Source organism: Hemicordylus capensis, chromosome 1 (assembly GCF_027244095.1).
Source record: "Hemicordylus capensis ecotype Gifberg chromosome 1, rHemCap1.1.pri, whole genome shotgun sequence".
Taxonomy (NCBI): Eukaryota; Metazoa; Chordata; class Lepidosauria; order Squamata; family Cordylidae; genus Hemicordylus; species Hemicordylus capensis.
Window position 1 is genome coordinate 233088491 of NC_069657.1, and position 23901 is coordinate 233112391.

At 42.1% G+C, this 23901-nt stretch overlaps 1 protein-coding gene across 2 annotated transcripts in view; it reads left to right on the forward strand.

Moving 5' to 3' along the window:
• RBM44 (RNA binding motif protein 44) overlaps positions 1-23371 on the forward strand; it is a 49043-nt gene extending 25672 nt beyond the window's left edge. For both annotated transcript variants that reach the window (XM_053283292.1, XM_053283291.1), the window contains 6 exons: positions 1625-1698; positions 1783-1853; positions 18934-19417; positions 21356-21501; positions 21590-21744; positions 22959-23371. In XM_053283292.1, the coding sequence (XP_053139267.1) occupies positions 1625-1698; positions 1783-1853; positions 18934-19417; positions 21356-21501; positions 21590-21728 (914 nt within the window). In that variant the 3' untranslated portion in view covers positions 21729-21744; positions 22959-23371. The remainder of the gene's footprint in view (positions 1-1624; positions 1699-1782; positions 1854-18933; positions 19418-21355; positions 21502-21589; positions 21745-22958) is intronic.
• The last annotated feature ends 530 nt before the right edge of the window (positions 23372-23901 follow it).

Below are 23901 nucleotides of genomic sequence, written 5' to 3' on the forward strand. Positions count from 1 at the left end.
GTAGCCATCCTGTTCCAGCATACCAGTGAATTGAGTTCCCTGTGTTGTGATCTGCTCTTCTAACTAGGATAAAAGTAGGTCTGGTCTGGCATTTCTCCTGAAGATGTTTGATTTCCCCTGGGCAGCATCCTTGCAGGTTTTTAAAAAGCCTTCTGGATGACCTTGGTTGTGCCCTGCTCGCTTTATTTTATTTATTTTTATTTTTACATTTATATCCCGCTCTTCCTCCAAGGAGCCCAGAGCGGTGTACTACATACTTGAGTTTCTCCTCACAACAACCTTGTGAAGTAGGTTAGGCTGAGGGAGAAGTGACTGGCCCAGAGTCACCCAGCTAGTATCATGGCTGAATGGGGATTTGAACTTGGGTCTCCCCGGTCCTAGTCAAGCACTCTAACCACTACACCACGCTGGCTCCCTTTAGCCATTCATTGGGCACTAGCCTTCCATCTTCACATAACTTTCAGCTTCTAGGAGGACTAGAGAGTTCTCGATTGTTACAGTGCTCCTAATAAAGGTTATCTGTTTTCTACTCAACACTTTTCTTGTTGATCTCCACTATCATCTTATGTTATGAGCTAGCTCACCAGTCTTTCCTTAATGTCAAATTCATTCAGTTGGGAGGTGCTCTCTCCTTGGCCTTTCGTAGGGATTTTTTGGTAAGGCTCCCATGTAGCTGAGAGCCAGTGTGGTGTAGTGGTTAGACTGCTGGACTAGGACCAAGAAGACCCAAGTTCAAATCCCCATTCAGCCATGATACTAGCTGGGTGACTCTGGGCCAGTCACTTCTCTCTCTCAGCCTAACCTACTTCACAGGTTGATGTGAGGAAAAACTCAAGTATGTAGTATACCGCTCTGGGCTCCTTGGAGGAAGAGTGGGATATAAATGTAAAAATAAAAATAATAAATAGTTGCTGCTGATTGTTCTTGCAAAGCACTCCTCTCTGTATGTTCAGTCATAGGTGATGAAAAATTTGACACAGTAGTCATCCTTAGCCTCCCCCAAGACAGCAGCACCCTCTTCCAGGTATATCATCTTGCTAATCTCCCATATATGGGTCTGCAAAAAACCCACAAAAAAGAAACAAGTTGCTTACCTGTAACTGATAGGTTTCAGAGTGCTCACCCTGCCTCTCAAGACTTGCATGCACATAGACTACTTACCCTTGAAGAAAGGGGACACACACTAGCTCAGTGTAGGTCCATATATGCCAAAACCTGGCTCAGTGTAGGTCCATGTGACTGCACAGATGACCACTAAAAGAAACCCAATTGCATGTAATCAACCTGCCTTTAAGGAAATGTCAGATATATTTATCATAAGTTGGTTGTTTAATCCTAAAGTTCTGCAAAACTGATACCCAGTGTTGTGGTGGGAGTAATTTCATAAGGAATCTTTGCTTTCTCGCCTAATGGGACATGAATGTGTTTTCTGTAATCGGTATTGTGGTTGTATTAATACAGATATTATTTTGTGTTTTTGTTTAAAACATTATTGCAAGCATACAAAAATAAAAATGACAATTGCACAATACATATAATTGTAAAATATGCCATTTCTTTGTTTTAATAGAAGTGTGTTCAGTTAGACACTTACAGTTTCTGTTTGGTTTGTTTACCTTTCTAGAAATGCAGACAAAGGAAGAGTCAAAGAACTTCTATTATGTTCATGTTGGTGGCTTAAGTCCTTCAGTATCAGAAGTGAGGCTGTGTTTTGTTTAAATCATTTATTTCACTGGATACTTTATCATTTCTTTACAGTCAAAATATTTTTGCCTATTTCAGGTGGACTTATGGTTACGTTTTCAGAAGTATAACATTTCTGAAACTTCCATTGGGTTTTCTAACAATTACAGGTATGTAGATGGTATTGTAAACTTTTTACACATGTAAAACTTCATATACTACTGTTCTCCCATGAACATTCTTGCGGCAGAATTCTGGCCCCTCCGAAGCTTCTGGTCAGTCTTCAAAGGTGCATATAGAGCACATTACAGTAGCCTATCCAGGATGGGTAGCCTATCCAGGATGGGTAGCCTATCCAGGATGGGTAGCCTATCCAGGATGGGTAGCCTATCCAGGATGGGTAGCCTATCCAGGATGGGTAGCCTATCCAGGATGGGTAGCCTATCCAGGATGGGTAGCCTATCCAGGATGGGTAGCCTATCCAGGATGGGTAGCCTATCCAGGATGGGTAGCCTATCCAGGATGGGTAGCCTATCCAGGATGGGTAGCCTATCCAGGATGGGTAGCCTATCCAGGATGGGTAGCCTATCCAGGATGGGTAGCCTATCCAGGATGGGTAGCCTATCCAGGATGGGTAGCCTATCCAGGATGGGTAGCCTATCCAGGATGGGTAACTGATGTCAGGTCTGCCTTATTCAGGTAGGGCTGCAATTGCGGAATGAAATGAGAGAAATAAGCTTTCTTCACTGCCACCCTCACCGCAGAGTAGGCCCCAGTATCAGCTCTCTGACCTCTTTGGTTCTACTTCAAGTTCTCCTTATTTCATTTGCATTTTTGTCTGTCTGCTTCATTGTCCAAAATTTATCCACAGTGCTTCCTGGTTTCAGTAGGTCTGAAGAAGGCATCTGGGAGTGGTGTAGATTGCCAAGGTCATCTTCTCATTCCAAAAAGAAAGCAGGGTTGTTGCAGTCTGTTTTCTCCCTGGGGAACCCCCCCCCCCCACATTAGATGTATAAGCTTCTGAGAGCAACCGTTCCAATCGGTCCTCTACTCTGGCAGAGGTAAACTAGGTCTGCCCAAAGTCTAACCTGCACCAGACACCTGTCATTACCAACCCCATCATTGTCCAAAACAAGTCAAATTGTATGCCCAGCTATGTGTGTGTCGCCAGATATAACTTTCCACAAGCCCATTGTCATGGCAGCCTTGAAATCCTGGGGTCTGACAAGTCAGCCTCTGTGTGAACTATACATCTTGGGGTCTTCTATACCAAATCTGATTCCACCTCTGCCAGCTTGGGTAGAGAAGTGAGGCAGTGGGATGGGCAGTACACCAGAAGAATCTCAATCATGCAACACAAATCAATGCCAGGTACAAATACTCAAAGTGGGCTGATTGGTGGATGGAGCATCTGTTGAGGGTGATGCTATCTCACTGGACCACAGTCTATACCCCCATCTGTCCATCCTGCCTTGGCCGGTACTGCACACAAGCCTATTGGGCAGAACTGCAAGAGATATACATTCGCTCTCATCTATCCAATCAGACTTCTGTGATACACACCAAGTTGTTCCACTCATCCAGAATGAAATCCTGGGTGAATTGGGCCTTGCCATTTATCAACTTGAGGTTCAGCATCAGAAATTTCAGGCAGAATGGAGCACTGGGATTGTTTTTTGGGTCAGTCTGCCTGAGCAATGGGCCAGAAGAAGCCTTTATAGAGTAAAGTAAAGATTGTGCCGTTGAGTTGGTGTCTACTTCTGGTGACCACAGAGCCATATTTTCTTAATAGAATATAGGAGTGGTTTACCATTGCCTTCCTCCTGCGCAGTATGAGATGATGCCTTTGCCATCACTGAAATGAGCATCTGCTTCCAGTGCTGTCCTGTATAACTGCTGCCCGATAGAGGTGATTACAAATATAAATTTACTAGACACAGTCTGGGAAACACCAGTGGGGACTCAAACTAATAGCTTCTTGGTCCCTAGGCAATCTGCTTCCCTGCTGCACAGTGGGAGTGTCTAATTGGCATGACTCTCTCTGCAACAGGTACATCACTCTACCTGATGCAAACACAGTAATAAGACTGTTCTCTAGGGCTGCCCCAGGATTCTGGAATGCGCTCCTGAATAAAATCAGAGCCTCCCGATCGCTGCTGGTTTTTTAAAAAAGGCTGAAGATGTACCTTTTTAATCAGGCCTTTTAAATTAACAAGTTTTAACATTTAAATTGAATTCAAATGATTAAAACAATTACATGTTTTGTTTTAAATTGATCTTAATGTGTAAACCTCTCAAAGATAAATATATTGAGCAGTATAAAAATACATTTAATAAATTTAAAGTAGATAACATTCTACAAGTATTCCTCAAAGACAACCCTTCATTACCTTATCTGGCAACCAGCACCCCTCTCTTCTCCCCCTTTCCCACCCAACTGAAAGGTCCAGGGGTCCACAGGTACAACTGAATCGGTCTTCTTTGTTCCCTGCTGGCCTTGGTCATGGGCATAAGTACACAGTGGTGCACACACCTGAAGGACTCTGTGTTCTGGTTTGTCAGCCCAGAAAACCACTGCTCAGCAGGCTCATGCACACAGGGTGGAGAGCAAGTAACTACTTGCACTTAGCTCTACATAAAGGAGATACACAGCCCTCTCATTGTAGGCAATTACTATACATGTGGTGGTGTGCTGCACCAGCCAAAAATCAGTGTTGAGGTTGGAGAGGGCTCTGCTGGGCTCTATATGAACAGGAAGATAGATCGTGCCCTAAACGTCTTGGCAGAAGTTGGTAGATTTTTGTGTGTGGCCTGTATTGGGAGTTACACCTGTGCAGTTGATGCTATAGGAAACTTCTTAAACTCTGATAAGCCAGCTACATCATTTCTGGAGATAAATGACCTCTGCATGTGCAGTGGTGCACATGCTTGTAACATCCAGGATTGACTGCAATGCAGTCTGAAGTATGTGCAAAGGTATTGCAATGTAAACTGCAATTGATGCAGAATGGTTGCAGCCAGATTGGTGTCTAGGGTTATCTGAAGAGACCACATTATTTCCTTTCTTTAAAAAACTACACTGGTTGCCAATACATTTCCAGGTAAAATACAAATTATTTGTATGGTTATCACCTGTAAAGCCCTGAGTGGCTTGGGTTCAAGGTATTTAAGAGAGCACTGTCTCTTTCATGAACACTGCTACCTGGAGCCCGCGTGGTGTAGTGGTTAGAGTGCTGGACTCGGACCGGGGAGACCCGAGTTCAAATCCCCATTCAGCTATGATACCTGCTTGGTGACTCTGGGCCAGTCACTTCTCTCTCAGCCTAACCTACTTCACAGGGTTAGGGTGAAAGAGAAACTCAAGTATGTAGTACACCGCTCTGGGCTCCTTGGAGGAAGAGCAGGATATAAATGTAATAATAATAATAATAATATCTATTTAGATCATCAGGGGAGTTTCAATTGCATTTGCCACTGGTTGATTTGGTGGTGACCCAAACCAGGCTCCTAAGGTCCAGGACTTTGGAACAAAAAAGAAACAAGTTGCTTACCTGTAACTGATGCGTTTCAGAGTGCTCACCTTGCCTCTCAAGACTTGCACATAGACTACTTCCCCTTGAAGAAAGGGGATACACACTAGCTCCCCAGTTAGATCTATACTGTTCCAAAACTTGGCTCGGTGTAGGTCCATATATGTGACTGCACAGATGACCACTAAAAGAAACCCAAGCAAATTTAGAGCCTCCCCATCTCTGGTTGCTTTTAAGAAACACGAGAAAACACACTCGTTTAATCAGACTTTTAGTTCAGAAGTCTTAAAGTTTACTGATATTTATTTTCTAAACTTTTACTGTAATGTGTTTAATTGTTTTGTGCTTTTAAATTTGTAAATGGGCCAGAGATTTGTATATGGGGTGGTATAAAAATCTGCTAAATAAGCTAGCTCCTTGAGATGCTTTACCTTGCCCTCATATGTCTGCCATGACCATTAGGGAGGGCCATTGGAGCATTGGATCATCAGTTCCGTTCAAGCAGCAAGAGGGAACTTCATTCCTTCACTCATTTGGAGTTCTATCAGATCTGAGTGAGAACAACTTTGTCAATTTATGAGCATTTTTTCCTGCTCTTTTCAGACTGTGTATGTTTCTGGAGGCATATGGGCTTTAAAAATCATTTAAATGTTACTGTCTCTGTAAGGCAAAGTTTTAACGTTGACTGATGGTCATGGTAGATTATAAAGTGAACTTGTGTAAGATCTGCTGTTCATCCCAGCTACATGAAACCGCTGGGAGAGATCATCCGGGGACTTGGACTGAGTTGTCAGCACTATGCAGATGACATTCAGCTCTATCTCTCCTTGTCACCTGATCCTAGGGAGACGGTGGATGTCCTGAATCGGGGGCTGGAGGCTGTGATGGGTTGGATGTGGGCTAATAAACTGAAATTGAATCCAGACAAGACGGAGGTACTGTTGGTCAGTAGGAGAGCCAGTCGGGATGAGGAGATTTTACTGGTTCTGGATGGAGTTGAACTCCCCTTGTAAGTAAGCAGCTTGGGGGTACTACTAGACCCGGCTCTGTTTTTGGAAGCTCAGGTGGAGGCTGTGGCCTGGGTGCCCTTGCACGGCTTCGGCTAGTGTGCCAACCCTTTCTCGAGAAGGCAGATCTGGCCACAGTTACCCATGCCTTAGTCACGTCACAGCTGGATTACTGTAACACGCTCTATTGAAGGCTGCCCTTGAAGAATATCTGGAAACTGCAGCTAGTGCAAAACGCGGCAGCGAGGGTTTTATCTGGAGCTGCCTGATGGGAGCACATCACACCCATTCTGAAAGAGTTGCACTGGCTGCCAGTTCGTTTCCAGGTCCAATTCAGGGTGCTGGTTTTGACCTTTAAAGCCCTTAACAGTTTGGGCCCAGAGTAATTGAGTGACTGCCTGCTCCCAAGAGTTGCTGCCTGCTTGACAAGGTCATCTGAGGGGGGCTCTGCTCCAGGTGCCGATAATGAGGGAGGCTCGGCTGTTGTGCACTCGGGACAGGGCCTTCTCTGTTGCTGCCCCCAGACTTTGGAATGCTCTCCCAGTGGCCATTCGCTCCTTGGACTCCATCACAGTTTTTAGAAAGCTTGTTAAATCTTGGCTTTTTATCCAGGCCTTTACATGATTGTTTTTATTGCTGCTTCTATGTGTTTTACTTGCGTATAGTTTTTATGTTTGTATTTTATAGATTTTACATTAGATTGGTTTTATATTTTTAGCTTAATATTTTTATTGTCATTTTTATTGTATGTTTTTAACTTTTGTAAACAGCCTTGAAATTGTTTTTTAATTAAAAGTAGTATATAAATTTATCAATTAAAAAAAAAAATCTGCCTTGAGTTTTCCAAACAAACTCAAAGTAGAGTTGCAGCTGCATGTTACATTGTATAAACATGCACTTTGCTCGACATCATCAGCTGCTTCAATGTTTATCAACATGGATAAATACTTCCTTACCTCTGTTGTCAAGACCATTGGTTTCAGTGCCACTTTCCCCTGTCTCATTCAGTTGCCATCGGACATCTTGCAGCTAATCCTGAGATGCATCTCTGTTCCACCTACTATTTAGGATGGACTTTCAGGTTCACATGATCATAAGCCCGCTAAGAGGAGATCTGAGAGTGATGACACAATCTTCTGTTCTGGGCAAGTGTCCAAAAATAAGAATGATGGCCGCAAAAAATGGCAGAAATACCACTTGAAGAACAATCAGCCTTTTCTACCTCATCAACATCTTTGACAGTTAAGATACCAACTCAATTGCCTCCTTCAGAATTGACTTTGGCTTCAGCATCAACTACTGCTTCAGTGGTGTTATCGGTCGTTTTCATTAATCAGCCTCCACAAGGAATGCCCAATACTGAAAATGCCTTCACTCTCACCTATTCATGCTTCCCCAGGAAGACCACTTTCTATCCCTCAATTTATTTATTATTTATTTATTTTACATATTTTTATACCGCCCAAAACTTACATTTCTGGGTGGTTTACAAAAAGATAAAAACAACATTAAAACATGAGTTAAAAACAAAAACAAGAAATTTAAAACACAACAATTTAAAAAAATTAAAAACAATATTCTAAAACAACATTAAACACAATCAAAACAGTATCTGTTAAAAGCCTGGGTAAACAGATGTGTCTTTAAAGACTTTAAAAATTGTCAGAGATGGGGAGGCTCTTATTTCAGTAGAGAGTGCATTCCAAATCCTCGGGGCAGCAACGGAGAAGGCCTGTCCCTGAGTAGCCACCGGATGAACTGGTGGCAAATTCAGACGACATTCTCTTAAATACCCAGGGCCCAAGCTGTTTAGGGCTTTATAGGTTATAACTAACACCTTGTATTTTGTCCAGAAACATATCAGCAGCCAGGGTAATTCCTTCAATACAGGAGTAATATGGTCTCTCCTAGATGACCCAGAGACCAGCCTGACTGCCACATTCTGAACCAACTGTAGTTTCCGGACTACGTACAAGGGTGGCCCCACATAGAGTGCATTACAGTAATCCAGACTGGATTACATCAGCAGATGTACCACTGTTTTGAGGTCATATGTCTCAAACGGACACAGCTGGCGTATCAGCTGAAGCTGATAGAAGGCACCTCTGGCCACTGCCTCAGCCTGGGACACCAGGGAGAGACTTGGATCCAGAAGCATCCCCAGACTGCGTACCTGTTCCTTCCGGGGGAGCATGACCCCATCCAGAACTGGCAGATCAAAATCGTCTCCTTGGTTCCAACCACACACACTAAGTACCTCTGTCTTATCTGGATTCAATCTCAGTTTGTTATCCTTCATCCAGCCCATTACTGACTCCAGACAGGCATTCAGGGAGGTTATGCTCTCTCCCGATGATGCTGACATGGAGAATTAGATTTGGGTGTCATCAGCATACTGATAACACCCTACACCGAATCTCTTGATGATCCCAGCGGTTTCATGTAGATGTTAAACAACATCGGAGACAATACGGAGCCCTGATGGACACCATACAAAAGTTCAGATTTTGGAGAACAGTCTCCAAGGGATACCATCTGGAACCTGCCCGAGAGGTAGGAGCGGAACCACTGCAGAGCAGTGCCTCTCGCTCCCAACCCTCTCAGATGCTCCAGAAGGATACTGTGGTCGATAGTATTGAAAGCCGCCGAGAGGTCCAAAAGGACCAACAGAGTCACACTTCCTCCGTCCATTCCCAGTTGGAGATCATCCATCAGGTTGACCAAGGCAGTCTCCATCCCATAGCCAGCCTGGAAACCAGTTTGAATTGGGTCAATTGACTCATCAGATACAGATTCAGGGGGGTTTATTCAGTATACTTGTTCACTGCCCCAAACACACATCTCTGGGCAGTTTACAACAAATGATGGTCTGCTTTTAAGGACCGAGACACAATTTTCATCATTATAGTCCTCCATTTGGTGGAAGATCTTTGATGAATATGGATCGTGAGTGTGGTCCATTAGCCATCGATAAGTATGTGCAGGACCTCACAAGGGGACTGCTATAGTTCCTTGCAGCACCCACATTCTGTCTCGCGCGCTCAGCATGTTTGTTATTTAAAGCGGCTGGGGTGCCATTCTTTTCCTCTTTAGCAGGGGATGTGGATTATCTTGGCCATTTCTCCTACTAATCATATCTGCTTTCATATGGATTACTGATGAGGAGGAAGAAGTCGCTACTCAATACATTTAATGAGATAATGGTTAAAGTCACCCAACAGCTGCTCATGAGATACTGCTTCATTTACAGCAGTAATGTCAGTTCCAATTTTGACCATCTGAGTCCATTACTTCAGTGTGGACATCAGCAGTAACTCAACATCAAACCCTATAGAAAAGAATCTTAAACTGCATTTGTCAGGATCTAATTGGTTGCTGCATACAGTATATATCTGAGGAACATTCTATTGTCACAGATAGTACAAAACCACAAAGGGTTTTGATGATTTATCTCAAAAATCGGTGCCACTTGCTGAAGAGCTAAAGAACAATCTCCATATATTGGAAATGGCAAAACCATTGGGTCTGCAAGTCAGTCTTCTTGTATTAAGAGTACAGTTTGAATTCATGTGTGCTGTTTCTTCTAGATTAGTGGCATTGCCTATGTTCCCTATACCAATTCAGGTGTTGAAGTAAGCCTGGCCAAAGCCATCCTTGGTCTTGCCAACGTTGTGGAACCTAAGAGAGCATGTACAAAGTGCAGGTTGTTGGGCAATTTTTATTTTAAAGATCAGACTCACAACTCCATGATTGTGGAGCACTCACTGTCTAAAATGCCACACAGTGCACTGCACTGGTTGAAAAGATCAAACTAGATAATACAGGCTGACACTCTTATTTAGCATTGTCATTAGTAGTTTGCATAGCCAGTTGTATGTTGTCTATGGCTAGGTATTGTTGCAGTCTGTGGGAATGTTGGCAACAACATATTCAACTCCTACTGCAGATCTCAAAAAGGAAATTTTCTAAGTTATTTACAAAAGTTTGTGGACTAAACAAGGCAACATATTGGCACAAAAAGCATTTAGTAGTTTGTGAATCTGAAATTTGTTGGAGCTATCACCTTGAGATGTAATAGCTGGTTATGGACTTCTACCCTTTTAGGATATGAAAGCGAAGATTTGTCCTTATTGAGGGTGAGAGTTTGTTCAATGCACAGATTGATAAAACACTAGATAAACTAAAATCTATATTTACAGCAAAAAAAATTGGCCTATTCTCTTGGCAACAGTTATAAGCTCTATATCAATATTGATCCACATAATGCTTATTTCAAAAGACTTTAATAAGCAGTGTCCTGAAATGAGAGAGACGGAAAGGACATGAAGCAGCAGGGACAGCTCTACATGCAGAAACTCAGGCTTTCTGTTGCTCTAAATCTGCTGACAATAGCAAGCATCTCTGACTCATAAGTTTTGGAAGATCCTTCAGATCATATGACCACATCTCTAAGGATGTGCACAAACTTCTGTTAATGCACATCCCTAATCATATCCAAGAGTGTCTAATATTGCCTGCTCCCTCCCTCCACAAAATTCTTCATAACAGCAAGATGCCTTGCTATTGTAAAACTCAGGTATATCATAGAAATTATACCCAGTATGGGTGGAAGTGTTAGAAAATTCTCACAACCAATCCCAGCTCTTGTTGAAGTCAAGGTTCTTTTGAAAAAAGATGCTATGGAATCTGTTCCAGGTTTGTCAACATCTGGGCAAAATAACTTACTTGAAGTACTTTCAGGTACCAATGAGGATGGAAAGATCAAACCAATTTTAGGCCTCAAGTGGCTTGATGACTGTCTTGACCAGGAACTTCAGAATGATTTCAGGGCAGGGAATTCTACAATCACTTATAAAATACTTCCATATCAGTATAAGACAATGACAGAGAAAGTTCCTGCATTTCACTGTAGGCAAAGAGGTGAATCAATACAAAGTCCTTTCTTGTTATCTGTCCATGGCGCCAAGCATCTTCACCAAATGTATGGCTGTAGTGGTTGCCTATCTAAGATGCAAACATATAATTGATTTCTTACCTCAAGGGGCAGGACTCCGCTCCAACAGCTTCATATTGTTCAACTTCAACTAATTGGATATGCTTTGAGGTGGGAAAAAATCAAAGTTTAATTTATTGACTACAACGCAATTGATTTTGGCTGTTTTGAGAGAAAACGCTCTCCTTTCCCAGGATAGGGATCAGCACTGGGCTATGAAATTTAGTCTTTTGCTAAGCAGGATGTAAGGATCTTGATTGAGCAAGGCAATAGGTCTAAATAATAAAAATGAACCACCCCTTTGGATCTTTCTTAATTTTAACATGTAACTTGAAGAGCTTGCTGGTATGATGGCTACTCCCCTGGCTCTAGATAAATCAATAGAAACAAATTTTTGCCCTATTAAAGGGTGGTTACAAGTGTCTTGTCTTGTCTTGTTTCCCCAGCTGCGAGTTTCCTGCAGCAAAGTGATTGTTAAATGCAATCCTTAGAGAAAATTCAATACACTCCTTCATTTTAATTGTCTTGCCCATACCCCTAATGTTATAGGAGGGCTCTGAACCTGGCCTCCTTTTGCAGTGTTTGTCAATTCTGGCAATGGATGTCGCCCTTTGATATCTTCCTGCTGGGCTGCTTCTGTTATGGACAGATTGAGTTCCGGATTAGAATTAGACAAACATGTTATTGATGAAGATGAACCTGCATCCACCTCAGAAGGAGTAGATAAGTTGGTAGATACAATTAAGCTCTTGGCTGGTTTTGAAGATGGATTCATATTCTGAACTTTCCCAGTTAACTCTGGTGAATGGTGCAACACCATAGAAGCTTCTGCCTCAATACTGTCAGTGTCTAGTATTTTCAGGAGGTTGCCCTATGAAGGAGAAGATGTATCTTTACACATTTCCACTGGATGCAAAATTTCAAAATCCATTAAATTTTTATTCGATTCAGTTTTTTGAGCTGCCTTGCTTTTGTGTTATTTATTTATCTGAAGTGGACTTACTGTCTTCTGCTGTATTATGTAAAAAAAAAAATAACTACCTGGTTGCGTATCTTCTCTTATTTTCCATGTTCTTTATATTCCTTCTTTGACAATGTCTCTTTCTCAGGAAGGAGATTAAGCGTTTCAGCCATTCAAAAAATGCAATTGAGATTATTTAAACTTGAAGAAATTGTTTCTTCTTCCTTTTGTAGAGTAGTCTTGAGAGAGTTAACAGTACTTTGTTTTAAAGGCTCGTTGTTGATGTGTGGTTTTGTGGCTGGCTTGTTTATCGGTCCAGATAAAACTGAAGACTGGAATCCTTCCAGTAGACTTCTGTAGCGCAAGGTCATTCTGCCCAGGAACTGCCTTTCGTTTTTGGCAGACCTTCACTTCTTTATAAATTGGTGATGTTTTATATGGCAGAACAGGAAATCTTTCCATTTTCAATAAAATTGAAGGAATTGGAGCTTGGTCAAAGGTTAATATAGGAGATGCATTCCCAGAGATATATTTGGGAGTGTCTCCCAGTTCAACAGGTCTATAGATGACTGATCCCATCTTATTAAAATCTGGCTCAGTGAATGTATGATATTTTCCTTGAATGCCATCGTCCCCTGTTAATCTCTGAGAAAGCAATTTGCAGTGTGATACAATTTCTCTGTTGGAATTGCTTAGCCAGAGCTCTGTTCTCAACTCTGAGGCATTACCTTCTTGGAGTTGCTGGCTCTGTTCCAAAGGGCTGTACTGCTGCTTTTCCTAGTTCTGTGACTCTGACATTTTTGCTTTTAGCCAGAGAAAACCCCAGTTGTTTCTGTATAAATGAGTCAAGCACAGTATTAATGAGGTCCAGTTTATTAGAAATATTTGATAATTGTTCAGAAATTGACAAAACTGTGTTTGCTGTAAGAAAAGTATATTGGGCTAAGTGGCCTGTGAAGGAGCCATGTTGAGGCTCCTGAGTTTGGTCTCCTAACAGAGTAATTGCTCTGTCTGACAAACCTTGGTAGTGGAGACCAGATCTCTATTGCTCTTCGTCATCCCAACCTCATTAATTAACTGATCAGCCAGGCTTTGATCTTCCTGTTCTAACATCTCATATCTATTGGGAGAGGTTTTAGTAGCCAAGTCACTCGCCGTCTCTTTTTAAAAGTAGGAGGTCATTGGTCAGTGTCTGTTTTGGTGCTTTTAATGAGGAATGGCTCATCCTATTTCATTTCCTCCCCATTGCAGCCAGCAACTCTCTCAGATAATGCTCGGCTTTAAAGATTTTAAGTCTATGCTTCTTAACAACTTGAAATGAAGCTGATCCATCACCATCTTATGTCTGTGTCCTCACAATTTCACTTCTACAGCAATACACTTCCAAGGTGTGGACAATATTAAAGTCGATTTTCTGAGCAGATATAGGGACATGCTTCAAACTCACAGGTGGAGTGTGCCATTGTCCCATCTTTGTCCAATATTCAGGAAGTGAGAGTTCCCATCAGTGGATCTTTTTTCTCTGAATTCAACAAAAAATGTGACCTTTATCAATGGCTGGGACAATGGTGGCTTCCTGGTCTTCTAAGCCTAGCTCAGGGACAGTTCATCACACTTCTGAGGTTTCTTCTGGAGCAAAAAAGAACAGGAGCAAAATACTTCATCATGACATCAACTCAAGATGACAGCTTGGAAGATTTAGCCCTGAGCATTGTAGTCTGCTGTCAAACATCTTACTGAATGCTGGGAAACCATCTGAAAGGAAGTCATATATAAGGAAATGGGAATGCTTCATGTTTTATGTGGAAGATAGTCCCACCACCACCACCAAATCTGCTTCAGTGTATTGGATTCTATTATACTTTAAATCTTTAAAGGCATCAGGTGTAACCAATCAAAGTACACCTTACAGCCATATTTGCAATACACCCATCTACTGACTTATTCATTTTTCCCCACATACCTTAGCTAAAAGATTTTAATAGAAGTTAAACTTTCCCCACTGGTGAGCAATCCAGTGCCAGCTTGGAGTTGGATCCAAATGTCTAAACCATTTGAAGTAATGGCTACTGTATGTTATAAATTTTTAAAAAGATGTTTTTGTTTATAAAACTTTAAAAAACCTTGTTTTGGGTAGCTATAATATTGGCAAGAAGATTCAGTGAACTCTGACTCTTCAGTTCAGTCAAACAGTATAGCACTTTGTGCAGGTCTGATTCACAAAGATAAGATTTTGCCACCAGATACTTCGTTCAGTCCAAAAACATCAGAATAATATACATTTTCCCCAATCCAGAATCAAGACGCTGATAAACATCTCAACTCCTCGATGGTTTGGAGAGAATTATCTTTCAATCTACAGGTGAAACTCGGAAAATTAGAATATCGTGCAAAAGTCCATTAATTTCAGTAATGCAAATTAAAAGGTGAAACTGATATATGAGACAGACATATTACATGCAAAGCGAGATAAGTCAAGCCTTAATTTGTTATAATTGTGATGATCATGGTGTACAGCTCGTGAAAACCCCAAATCCACAATCTCAGAAAATTAGAATATTACATGGAACCAAGAAGACAAGGATTGAAGAATAGAACAATATCGGACCTCTGAAAAGTATACCGTGTACTGTGCTTGATTGGCCAGCAAACTCGCCTGACCTGACCCCATAGAGAATCTATGGGGCATTGCCGAGAGAAGGATGAGAGACATGAGACCAAACAATGCAGAATTGCTGAAGGCCGCTAATGAAGCATCCTGGTCTTCCATAATACCTCATCAGTGCCACAGGCTGATAGCATCCATGCCACGCCGCAAGTACTGAATACATATGCATGCTTATACTTTTCAGAGGTCCGATATTGTTCTATTCTTCAATCCTTGTCTTCTTGGTTCCATGTAATATTCTAATTTTCTGAGATTGTGGATTTGGGGTTTTCATGAGCTGTACGCCATGATCATCACAATTATAACAAATTAAGGCTTGACTTATCTCGCTTTGCATGTAATATGTCTGTCTCATATATCAGTTTCACCTTTTAATTTGCATTACTGAAATTAATGGACTTTTGCACGATATTCTAATTTTCCGAGTTTCACCTGTAGACAGAATTAGAGACTTCAGAACAGAAAATTAATTGTTCCCATACTCAGGGAAGATTAAGGGTAAGATAACTTCTAGTTGGGAACTCTCACACTGGGTTGACAGTACAATCATCTCAACATGTTGGCACAGATCCAAACTCCATTGAATATTAAAGCACATTATATGAAAGCAGTAGGGTCCTCGGCCACCAATTTGGCAGGAGTTCCCATACAGGATATCTGTGTGCCCACTTGGTCATCAGAGTTGCGATTCATGATATTATGCAGTTGATGTTAAATCTGTGGCAGCAGCATCTTTTGGGAGAGGGGTTCTGAAACCGGTACTGCTGTGTAGGGATGTGCAAAAAATTTCGGGCACAGAACGATCTGTGCCCGAAATGAACAATTTCGGGTGATTCGGGGCTGAACCGAATCACCCTCGATGTCCCCCGATATTTTTTGGGCACGAGCCAAATCACCCGAATTTTGGACCCAAAAAATTCGGGTGATTCGGTTCATGGTTGATTTTTGGTGATTTTTTGAAGTTTTAGTGACTTTGGGGCAGTTCGGGGGCATAGCATGGGATCTGGGCAAAAGGAGTGGGGTGGGGTGGTAGTGCCTAATGGGCTACCACCCCAATTTCAGGGGGATTGGGCAAAGGGCTGATTTTTGGGGAATTTCTGAAATTTTCATGTCTTTGGGGCAGTTTGGGGGTAGAAAGTGGGGCCTGGGGCAGAATAGTGGGGTGGGGTGGTAGTGCCTAATGGGTGGAGGCTACCACCCCAATTTCAGGGGGTTTGGACAAAGGGGTGATTTTTTGAGAATTTTTGAAGTTTGGGTGTCTTTGGGGCAGATTGGGGACAGAAAGTGGATCTGCCCCAAAGGAGTGGGGTGGGCTGGGCTGGTAGATAGTGCCTAATGGGTGGAGGCTACCACCCATCCCCAATTTAAGAGTGATTGGGCAGAGGGGTGAATTTTGGTGAATTTATTTTTATGAGGTTTGTCTTCATAAGGTGAAGTGTGCTAAATTGATTACTTCCTCATATTATTCATAGTAATAGAGAGTGTGAAAAAGTGAAAGTGGGGTCATGAGAGTTGTCTAATTGAAAAAAAATCTCATTTGCTATGATACAATGAGAATTCACACCTCAGAAGTTTTTTCTGAGGTGTGAATTCTCATTCTATCATAGCAAATGAGATTTTTTTCAATTAGACAACTCTCATGACCCCACTTTCACTTTTTCACACTCTCTATTACTATGAATAATATGAGGAAGTAATCAATTTAGCACACTTCACCTTATGAAGACAAACCTCATAAAAATAAATTCACCAAAATTCACCCCTCTGCCCAATCACTCTTAAATTGGGGATGGGTGGTAGCCTCCACCCATTAGGCACTATCTACCAGCCCACCCCACCCCACTCCTTTGGGGCAGATCCACTTTCTGCCCCAAAGACACCCAAACTTCAAATATTCCCAAAAAATCAGCCCTCTGCCCAATCCCCCTGAAATTGGGGTGGTAGCCTCCACCCATTAGGCACTACCACCCCACCCCACTCTTTTGGGGCAGATCCACTTTCTGCCCCCAAACTGCCCCAAAGTCACTAAAACTTCAAAAATTCTCAAAAAATCACCCCTTTGTCCAAACCCCCTGAAATTGGGGTGGTAGCCTCCACCCATTAGGCACTACCACCCCACCCCTTTTGCCCAGATCCCATGCTATGCCCCCGAACTGCCCCAAAGTCACTAAAACTTAAAAAATTCACCAAAAATCAGGACTTTGCCCAATCCCCCTGAAATTGGGGTGGTAGACTCTACCCATTGGGCACTACCACCCCACCCCAAAATTTTGACCCTGGGCCCCTTTTACCCCCCCCCGAATCGATTCGGATTCGGATTAAATCCGAATCTGAACCGAATCAAGGGAGATTCGGGTGACCCAGATTCGGGCACAAAACAGAACAGGGGTGATTCGGTTCGGGTCCGAGCCGAATCACCCGAAAACCCGAATTGCACACCCCTACTGCTGTGATTGCCTGCCTCTCTATCATATGGGTATACCAGCTAATCTTCCAATAGTGTGAATGCACAGACGGCCACAAAAAAGACAAAAAGGTTGCTTACATGTAACTGATTCTTTGAGTGGTCCTCGTGCATTCACATGACTCTCGTACCCACCCCATTGTAGGTGTTACTTGCTCTCATTCTCACTTAGCTTTCTCAATTATTTACATTCTGACCCATTTAATTACTTTTAGTGTAACGTTTCTTTTCTCAATTTATAAACAAATTCTGAAGATGGCTTAATTGCACAAAGCAACACACCGACTCTCTGTGGTCCCTATCTGATGGCATCTTCAACTGAAATAAATCCTCCCTTTGGGCAAAAACTGCAAATTGCACTCTGCTTCTTGGTATCCATTAGATCCCCTGGGGACAAAAGGTTCCCCTCCAACAAGCAAGTAAGCACAGACAATGTGAGGGATAGGGAGAATTGCACTACCTGGGAATTCTGGGATTAGTCCATAAATGTCAGGGCTATTTTATTGCTTCTGTTTCTGAAGAAATCCATCTGTCAGCTAAGTGAAATTGCTCTCTCTGGTGCAGTTGCAAGAGGTTTCTCTCATTCCATGGTCCACCAAGGGGTAAGAGGTGTATTTCTGGGTGACAAAGAAGAGTGGAAGGATGGGCCATTAAATGTCGAATGGGAGGAGAGCTGGTCTTGTGGTAGCAGGCATGACTTGTCCCCTTGGCTGGGCAGGTCTGCCCTGGTGGTGGTTCTTGTTCTTGTTGGTTTGAATTCTCTACCGCCCTTCCAAAAATGGCTGCTCAGGGCGGTTTACACAGAAAAATAATAAATAAGATGGCTCCCTGTCCCCAAAGGTATCACAATCTTAAAAGAAACATAAGATAGACACCAGCAGAAGTCACTGGAGGTACTGTGCTGGGGGTGGATAGGGCCAGTTTCTCTCCCCCTGCTAAATAAATAAAATCACCACATTAAAAGGTGCCTCTTTGCCAAGTTAACGGGTTATTCACATAGTTGCATGTGAATGGGAGACTGGATATGTGGGCGTTGTGGGATGTTCCCCTTGGGGAATGGAGCTGTTCTGGGAAGAGCATCTAGGTTCCAGGTTCCCTCCCTGGCATCTCCAGGATAGGGCTGAGAGAGATCTCTACTTTCAGCCTTGGAGAAGCCACTGCCAGTCTGAGTAGATAATACTGAGCTAGACGGACAAAGGATCTGACTCAGTATATGCCAGCTTCCTATGTTATATACTTAGGAAGCCCATATACATAGGCAACTTCACGGATCCTTTTTCTGGAATGACTGTATAACTATTAGTGGTCATAGTGGTATAACTGAGGCTATAACTCGCTAAATGGCGCTTTTCTAATGGTAACACTAGACACATGATGTTGGCCTTGAACTGTCTAAAGCTTGAAGTTTTCCAAAGCATCAGCTGCACAGGTGCTGCTCACAATACTACATGGATGTACAAGGACCACTCATAGATAATAAGTTATAGATAAACAAGTTTTACCTGTAAGAAAAACTATTTTCCTAAGTGGAAGAATCATGTTGGACATACATTTTCTATATTTAAATTACTAATGCTCTGTTGTACGTGATAGTGTTTTTCTTAATTCTGGCACGTATGAATTTTAGGTTTGCAACCCTTGGTTTTAAAGCAGCCACTGATGCAGTGTTGGCAGTGAAAGAAATGAATGGGAGAGAAATAAAGGGAAAAGCAGTGAAAGTTCAGCTTGTGGAGACTGTAAGAGAAAGTGGAGTCCCAGATTATTGGAGATCGGTAAAACAAGATCATAAGACCCAAAGACCATGTTACAGTTCTGAAAAGCCTACTGAATATAAGAAGAATCATAATGTGACTTTGAAAGCACCTGTTTCTGTCTCAACTACTTCTGCATTGGGTGCTGGTGCTCCGGTTTCTACTTTGAAAGGACCAGATGTAACCAAAGGTTCTATAAAGTCATCTCTATCTCCTTTGGCTTCTGCAAGTGTTCCTCAGCCTGCCTCTGCCTCATTAAGACAGCCCCACTGTTCTTTGGCCCCTTCAAAAGTATCCAACCCTGGCCTTGAATCTTCTAAAACTTCATCCAAAAATGCACTCCTTCAGATTGACCAAGAGGTAACTTGCATTTATTGTTTATAGCAGGCACTCAGCCACTCAGCCGAGAGTTGTCGGGATGACAAAGACCTTACATAATATGTCCAAGGTGTGGAGACGGTCATGGACGATGGGAGGCAGACAGAAACTGCTTGGCTTTGCTGCTCACAAAGCCAAGAGCAGGCGCAACAGGGATGCTTCTTTGGCTGCCTGGACAGGGGAGAGCTCCCTCTTCTCTAGCAAGTGTCCAAAGAAGTGCCATTGCTATGCCTGTCCTTGGCTTTGTGAGCAGTGGAGAAGCTGGGTGATTTTCAGCTCCTGTCCTCATGCCTTGGGGAACTCTGAGCAGTTCTTCACTTCACATTTTTGACTCTCTCTCTTCCTGAATTTTAGATTAGTGTGCAAGCAGAATACAAAGCATTAAGTGAAAAAGCCATGAAAATACTGACTTCCTTTGCTTGATTCCTACTTGTGCGAATCAGTGTTTTCAGCAGTTGCTGCTATAATGAGCAAAGCCTAAAATTAGATTGGCAGTCTCAAACACAAAGCCAAGAGCTTTGAAAAACTAAGTAAGTGCAAGCAAGCTCATCCTCATGCAAAATTTAAATGTGCTTTTTTTGCCTCTACCGAATCAAACCAATGGCTGACATCCTGACTAACATTATGCACACTCCTAACATCAATGAAACACTAGCCTCAGCATTGGTCTGCCATGCTTCCAAAGCGTGGGTACTCTTCCACTCTAGTGCAATAGTGCAAATACTTTCCAGAGCTTGAAGCTAGTTTCATGAGCAGCAGGAACTGGGTTAAGGGAGCCCAGCCCAGTTCTTGGTGCTCATGTGCACTTATGGGAGCCGTGTGGTTCCTGGTGGCAAGCCCACTTACAGAACCTGCTGCTTAACCCAGGTTTGAGGCACAAGTGTGTGCCCCCAAACCAGGTTAAATGATCGTGTGTCTGCTGCAGCTGCTTGCAGCCATGGTGGACATGGGGAGGGGGGCTCCAAATGCACTCGCATTACTGGGGCTCCGGGGTGTGTGTGAGGTATCGCATGGTGGCACTTCCCTTCACCCAACCCCCGGAGCTGCCAGGCGCGGGTGGATGGCAGGAGAGCCACCAGTTGTCTGTACCAGTAATCTGCCCATGCAGAGACCTGGCTGTGATTATCTTCGGGGCAGTAAGAGCTTTTGGGCTTCCTCTCCCCAGAACAGGGTAGCCGCCTTATGTGATTGTGAGGACTGCTTCCTTGCCTGCTCTCTAAGAGTACTTAAGGAATGCTCTGCTAGACTGAAAATGGATTGCTTGACCCTCAGCAATATGTGTTTGCTCTACACATAAGTAGGATATCAGACAGCAGCTTTAAACATTAGGGGATCACATAGCTTTATATCTGGAGGTCACAGTTTCAAATCTGAGAAGCCCTGGTTTATAGGATTTTATTAAAATGCCATTTAAAGCATCAAGCACACAGCCTCCTTTGTAAGATTCAGTATGGGCATAATACCTCTGATTACCACGTCTAAGTGATAGTGAGCAAGCTGTGGAATTATATGCTCCTCTTAACTGAAGTGCAGACCCCCTTTGTCCAACTGGATCTAACCAAGGGTTAACTTTGTTTGGCACCAGCATTGATCACATTTGAGGATTAAACAGGATTTCTACTTAACTCAGCATTTGAAACTGTGGCTAAGTTGGTTTCAGATCCTGTGTTCTTAAAACCTGGTTAAGTAGTAGGGAGTGCAGCATCAAAAGAGCCCTAAGATATGTGTTCCTTTTCAGTGGCTTAAATATCCATGAAAGGTCTCTGCATTTGAGGTCCTGTAAGAACAGGGGCTCCCATTCCGTGTCTGTCTGAAATTCTGCACTTGTAGTGCTATTCATAGATTGATGATAGTTGAGTAACCATCTTGTTGAATTAGAAGTTTTGCTTGCTCTAAGTTGTCTGTATAATATTTACATAGGAGATTGCAGAGGGTCTCTTGCCATTGGACTCAATACAATTTACTCCAAATCCATCCACTATCTATATACCTCCAAACTCATTAAACTTGAGAAGTTTCCGCAAAGTGGTAAAGAAGTTGGAAGAGCTACATCCAGAAACTAGTAGGTGAGTTGAATGTTCCAAGATGGCATTCAGAGAAATGTGTTTAGCAGGCTTGTCTTGGAGGCTCTCATTTTTCCTTGATTTTCTTTAGAAACAGTATTTTGGATGCTTTGGTGGAAATGAAAGAAACAAAAGGTTTACTGAGTGGCTTATCCCTTAGCACTATTGTACAAATTACATCATCGCTTCTGAAGAAGAAATATACACCTAAACCAGACAAAAATCCGTGATTTATCTGAAAAATAGGTAAGTACCTAAAATAACTTGAAACCGTAATCTCTAATAGAAAGCTGCTTGGGCCAGACACATGTGACTCCCAGACCAACCCACGAAATAAAGAAACATATTCCAGACCTCGCCCAGACTATGAAAAGAAAACCCTGGGAAAATTACGTTCCTGGAATATGCAGGAAAACTCTTTCATGTCCTGTTACACTTCCCCTTTTACAAGGATTCCCACACAAGATATATTTTCCCTCTATTGCAGAGGTACCCAGACAGATAGGAGGGGTTCTATACCAAATGATTGCTCTCTGATACAAATCAAATCATAACTTGCACAGTACCTAAACCCTCTGTAGCAGCAGTAAAAATACAACAATTGGCACAGTCGTAATCCAGTTGGTTTGTTTTTAACTCATTTGATATTTGATTGAAATAAATATTGATTCTTGATTCTCTCATGGGGAAAGCATTAGGTTAGGGAAAGTATGAGGGTTAGTGTTGGAGTTTGAACCAAATTTGGCAGTTTTCTTGGGTACTTTTACACAGAGTGTCTGGATTTTGTAGCAGAGGATGAATGCTTGCAAACTGCAAGACATTTTTCCTAGTGTTGCATACAGTTCAACCTGGCAAACATCTTCCTTCTGAATAGTGCTAATAAATTTCTAATGCTAGCTAAACATATTTGGGAACAAATTTCAGTGGAACTTACTGCTAAGGATGGTGTAAGGCTACAAACCTGCATACAGGCTTGTGTGTTAAAAGATTCTTTGTGTGTTAAAGATTTTATGGAATTTTTACTCATGAGCCAAGTGTTAGCTGCTTATGACAGTAATTGTTTCTGAAAGCAATGCTACAACTTACTTTTAGTTGGTGTAAAAATTAAAGCTGGTTACAGGATGTGCAAATAACTACACAGAATACACAGTATTTTTCAGATGCAAGCAACATCTTGTAGGCATTTCTAAAAACTGCACCCTTGGTGAGCAAGATACTTTTGAAGACTTGTCTGGTTTTGTTTACTAAAGAGGAAATGATGTAGCCATCTGTTCAATTCTTCCATGGGATGTCATTGTCCCTAAATATTCATAAATAGATTTAAATATCTTTTTTAGAGCATTTAAAACTGAACTGCTAAATCCTACTATTGTCAAGTGACTATTTTCAGACTTGTCAATTTTCTACGTTTATCTCTGCAGCCATATTGTGGGTCTGACATATATACTTGAATTCTACAGATAATTGTGTGAGCGGACTGGCATGTGCAACTGAAAAGAGAAGCCATCTTTGGAAGCTCTGAAAGAGCAGATCGTCAATTGCAGAAGTGCTGAAAACCATTGATCTTCAAGAGCATGTGAATGTGTAAAGAAACAAAATATTAGTTTAGGGAAGACTGATATGGTTGAAAGACCAGTTTTCAAATAATTACGTTTGTGTTTTTGTGTTCAGAGCATGCAGGCTTGCAGACAAGTCAATCTACTCCTGAACCCTTCAAGAATCCTTGCGTTAAGTAACTGCAAAGCACAAGGTTTTTATCAGTTATTTTGTTACCCACATTTTGTATTTGTCAGTTATTTTAATGTGCAACACTAGAAAATATGGTTGAAGTTTAATTTCAATTTTAATAAAACAGTTGTTAGATGTACTGTGACCTAAAATGTATGTTTGATCTGTGTTCACAAAAATGTTTGTAAAATGTTCATCTCTTTGGAAAAGTGTTGCATTCTTAAAATGTGCTGGCAGTATGTCCAGTAGTAAACAAGGCATACAAAGTAGGGCATAATCCAGCCAAAGGAATTCACTTTGAAGTCCTATTGATTTCACTTAGCAAATTAAACACATGGGCTGACAATTCAAACTAGATGGGGAAGAGCACCTTCAAGCTTGCATGCAGAACTAGATGGACCAAGCGTCTGACTCAGTAGAAGACAGCTTCCTATGTTCCTAGGTGTGCACGAAACACATTTAGCATTCTGTTCTGAGTTTGGAATGGAACACAATGTGTGAAACATTTTGTGGAAACAACCAGGCAAGCCGGTGGTTCAGATGGAACAACCTCATTCTGTGCGGCCATTCCGGCTGGTATTTTGGATTCCAAAATGGCACTCAGAGCGGGGTTGGAACATTCTGCCTCAGAAGGGGTCATTCCGTTCCAGTGTTGGAATAGGACCCCTTTTTAAA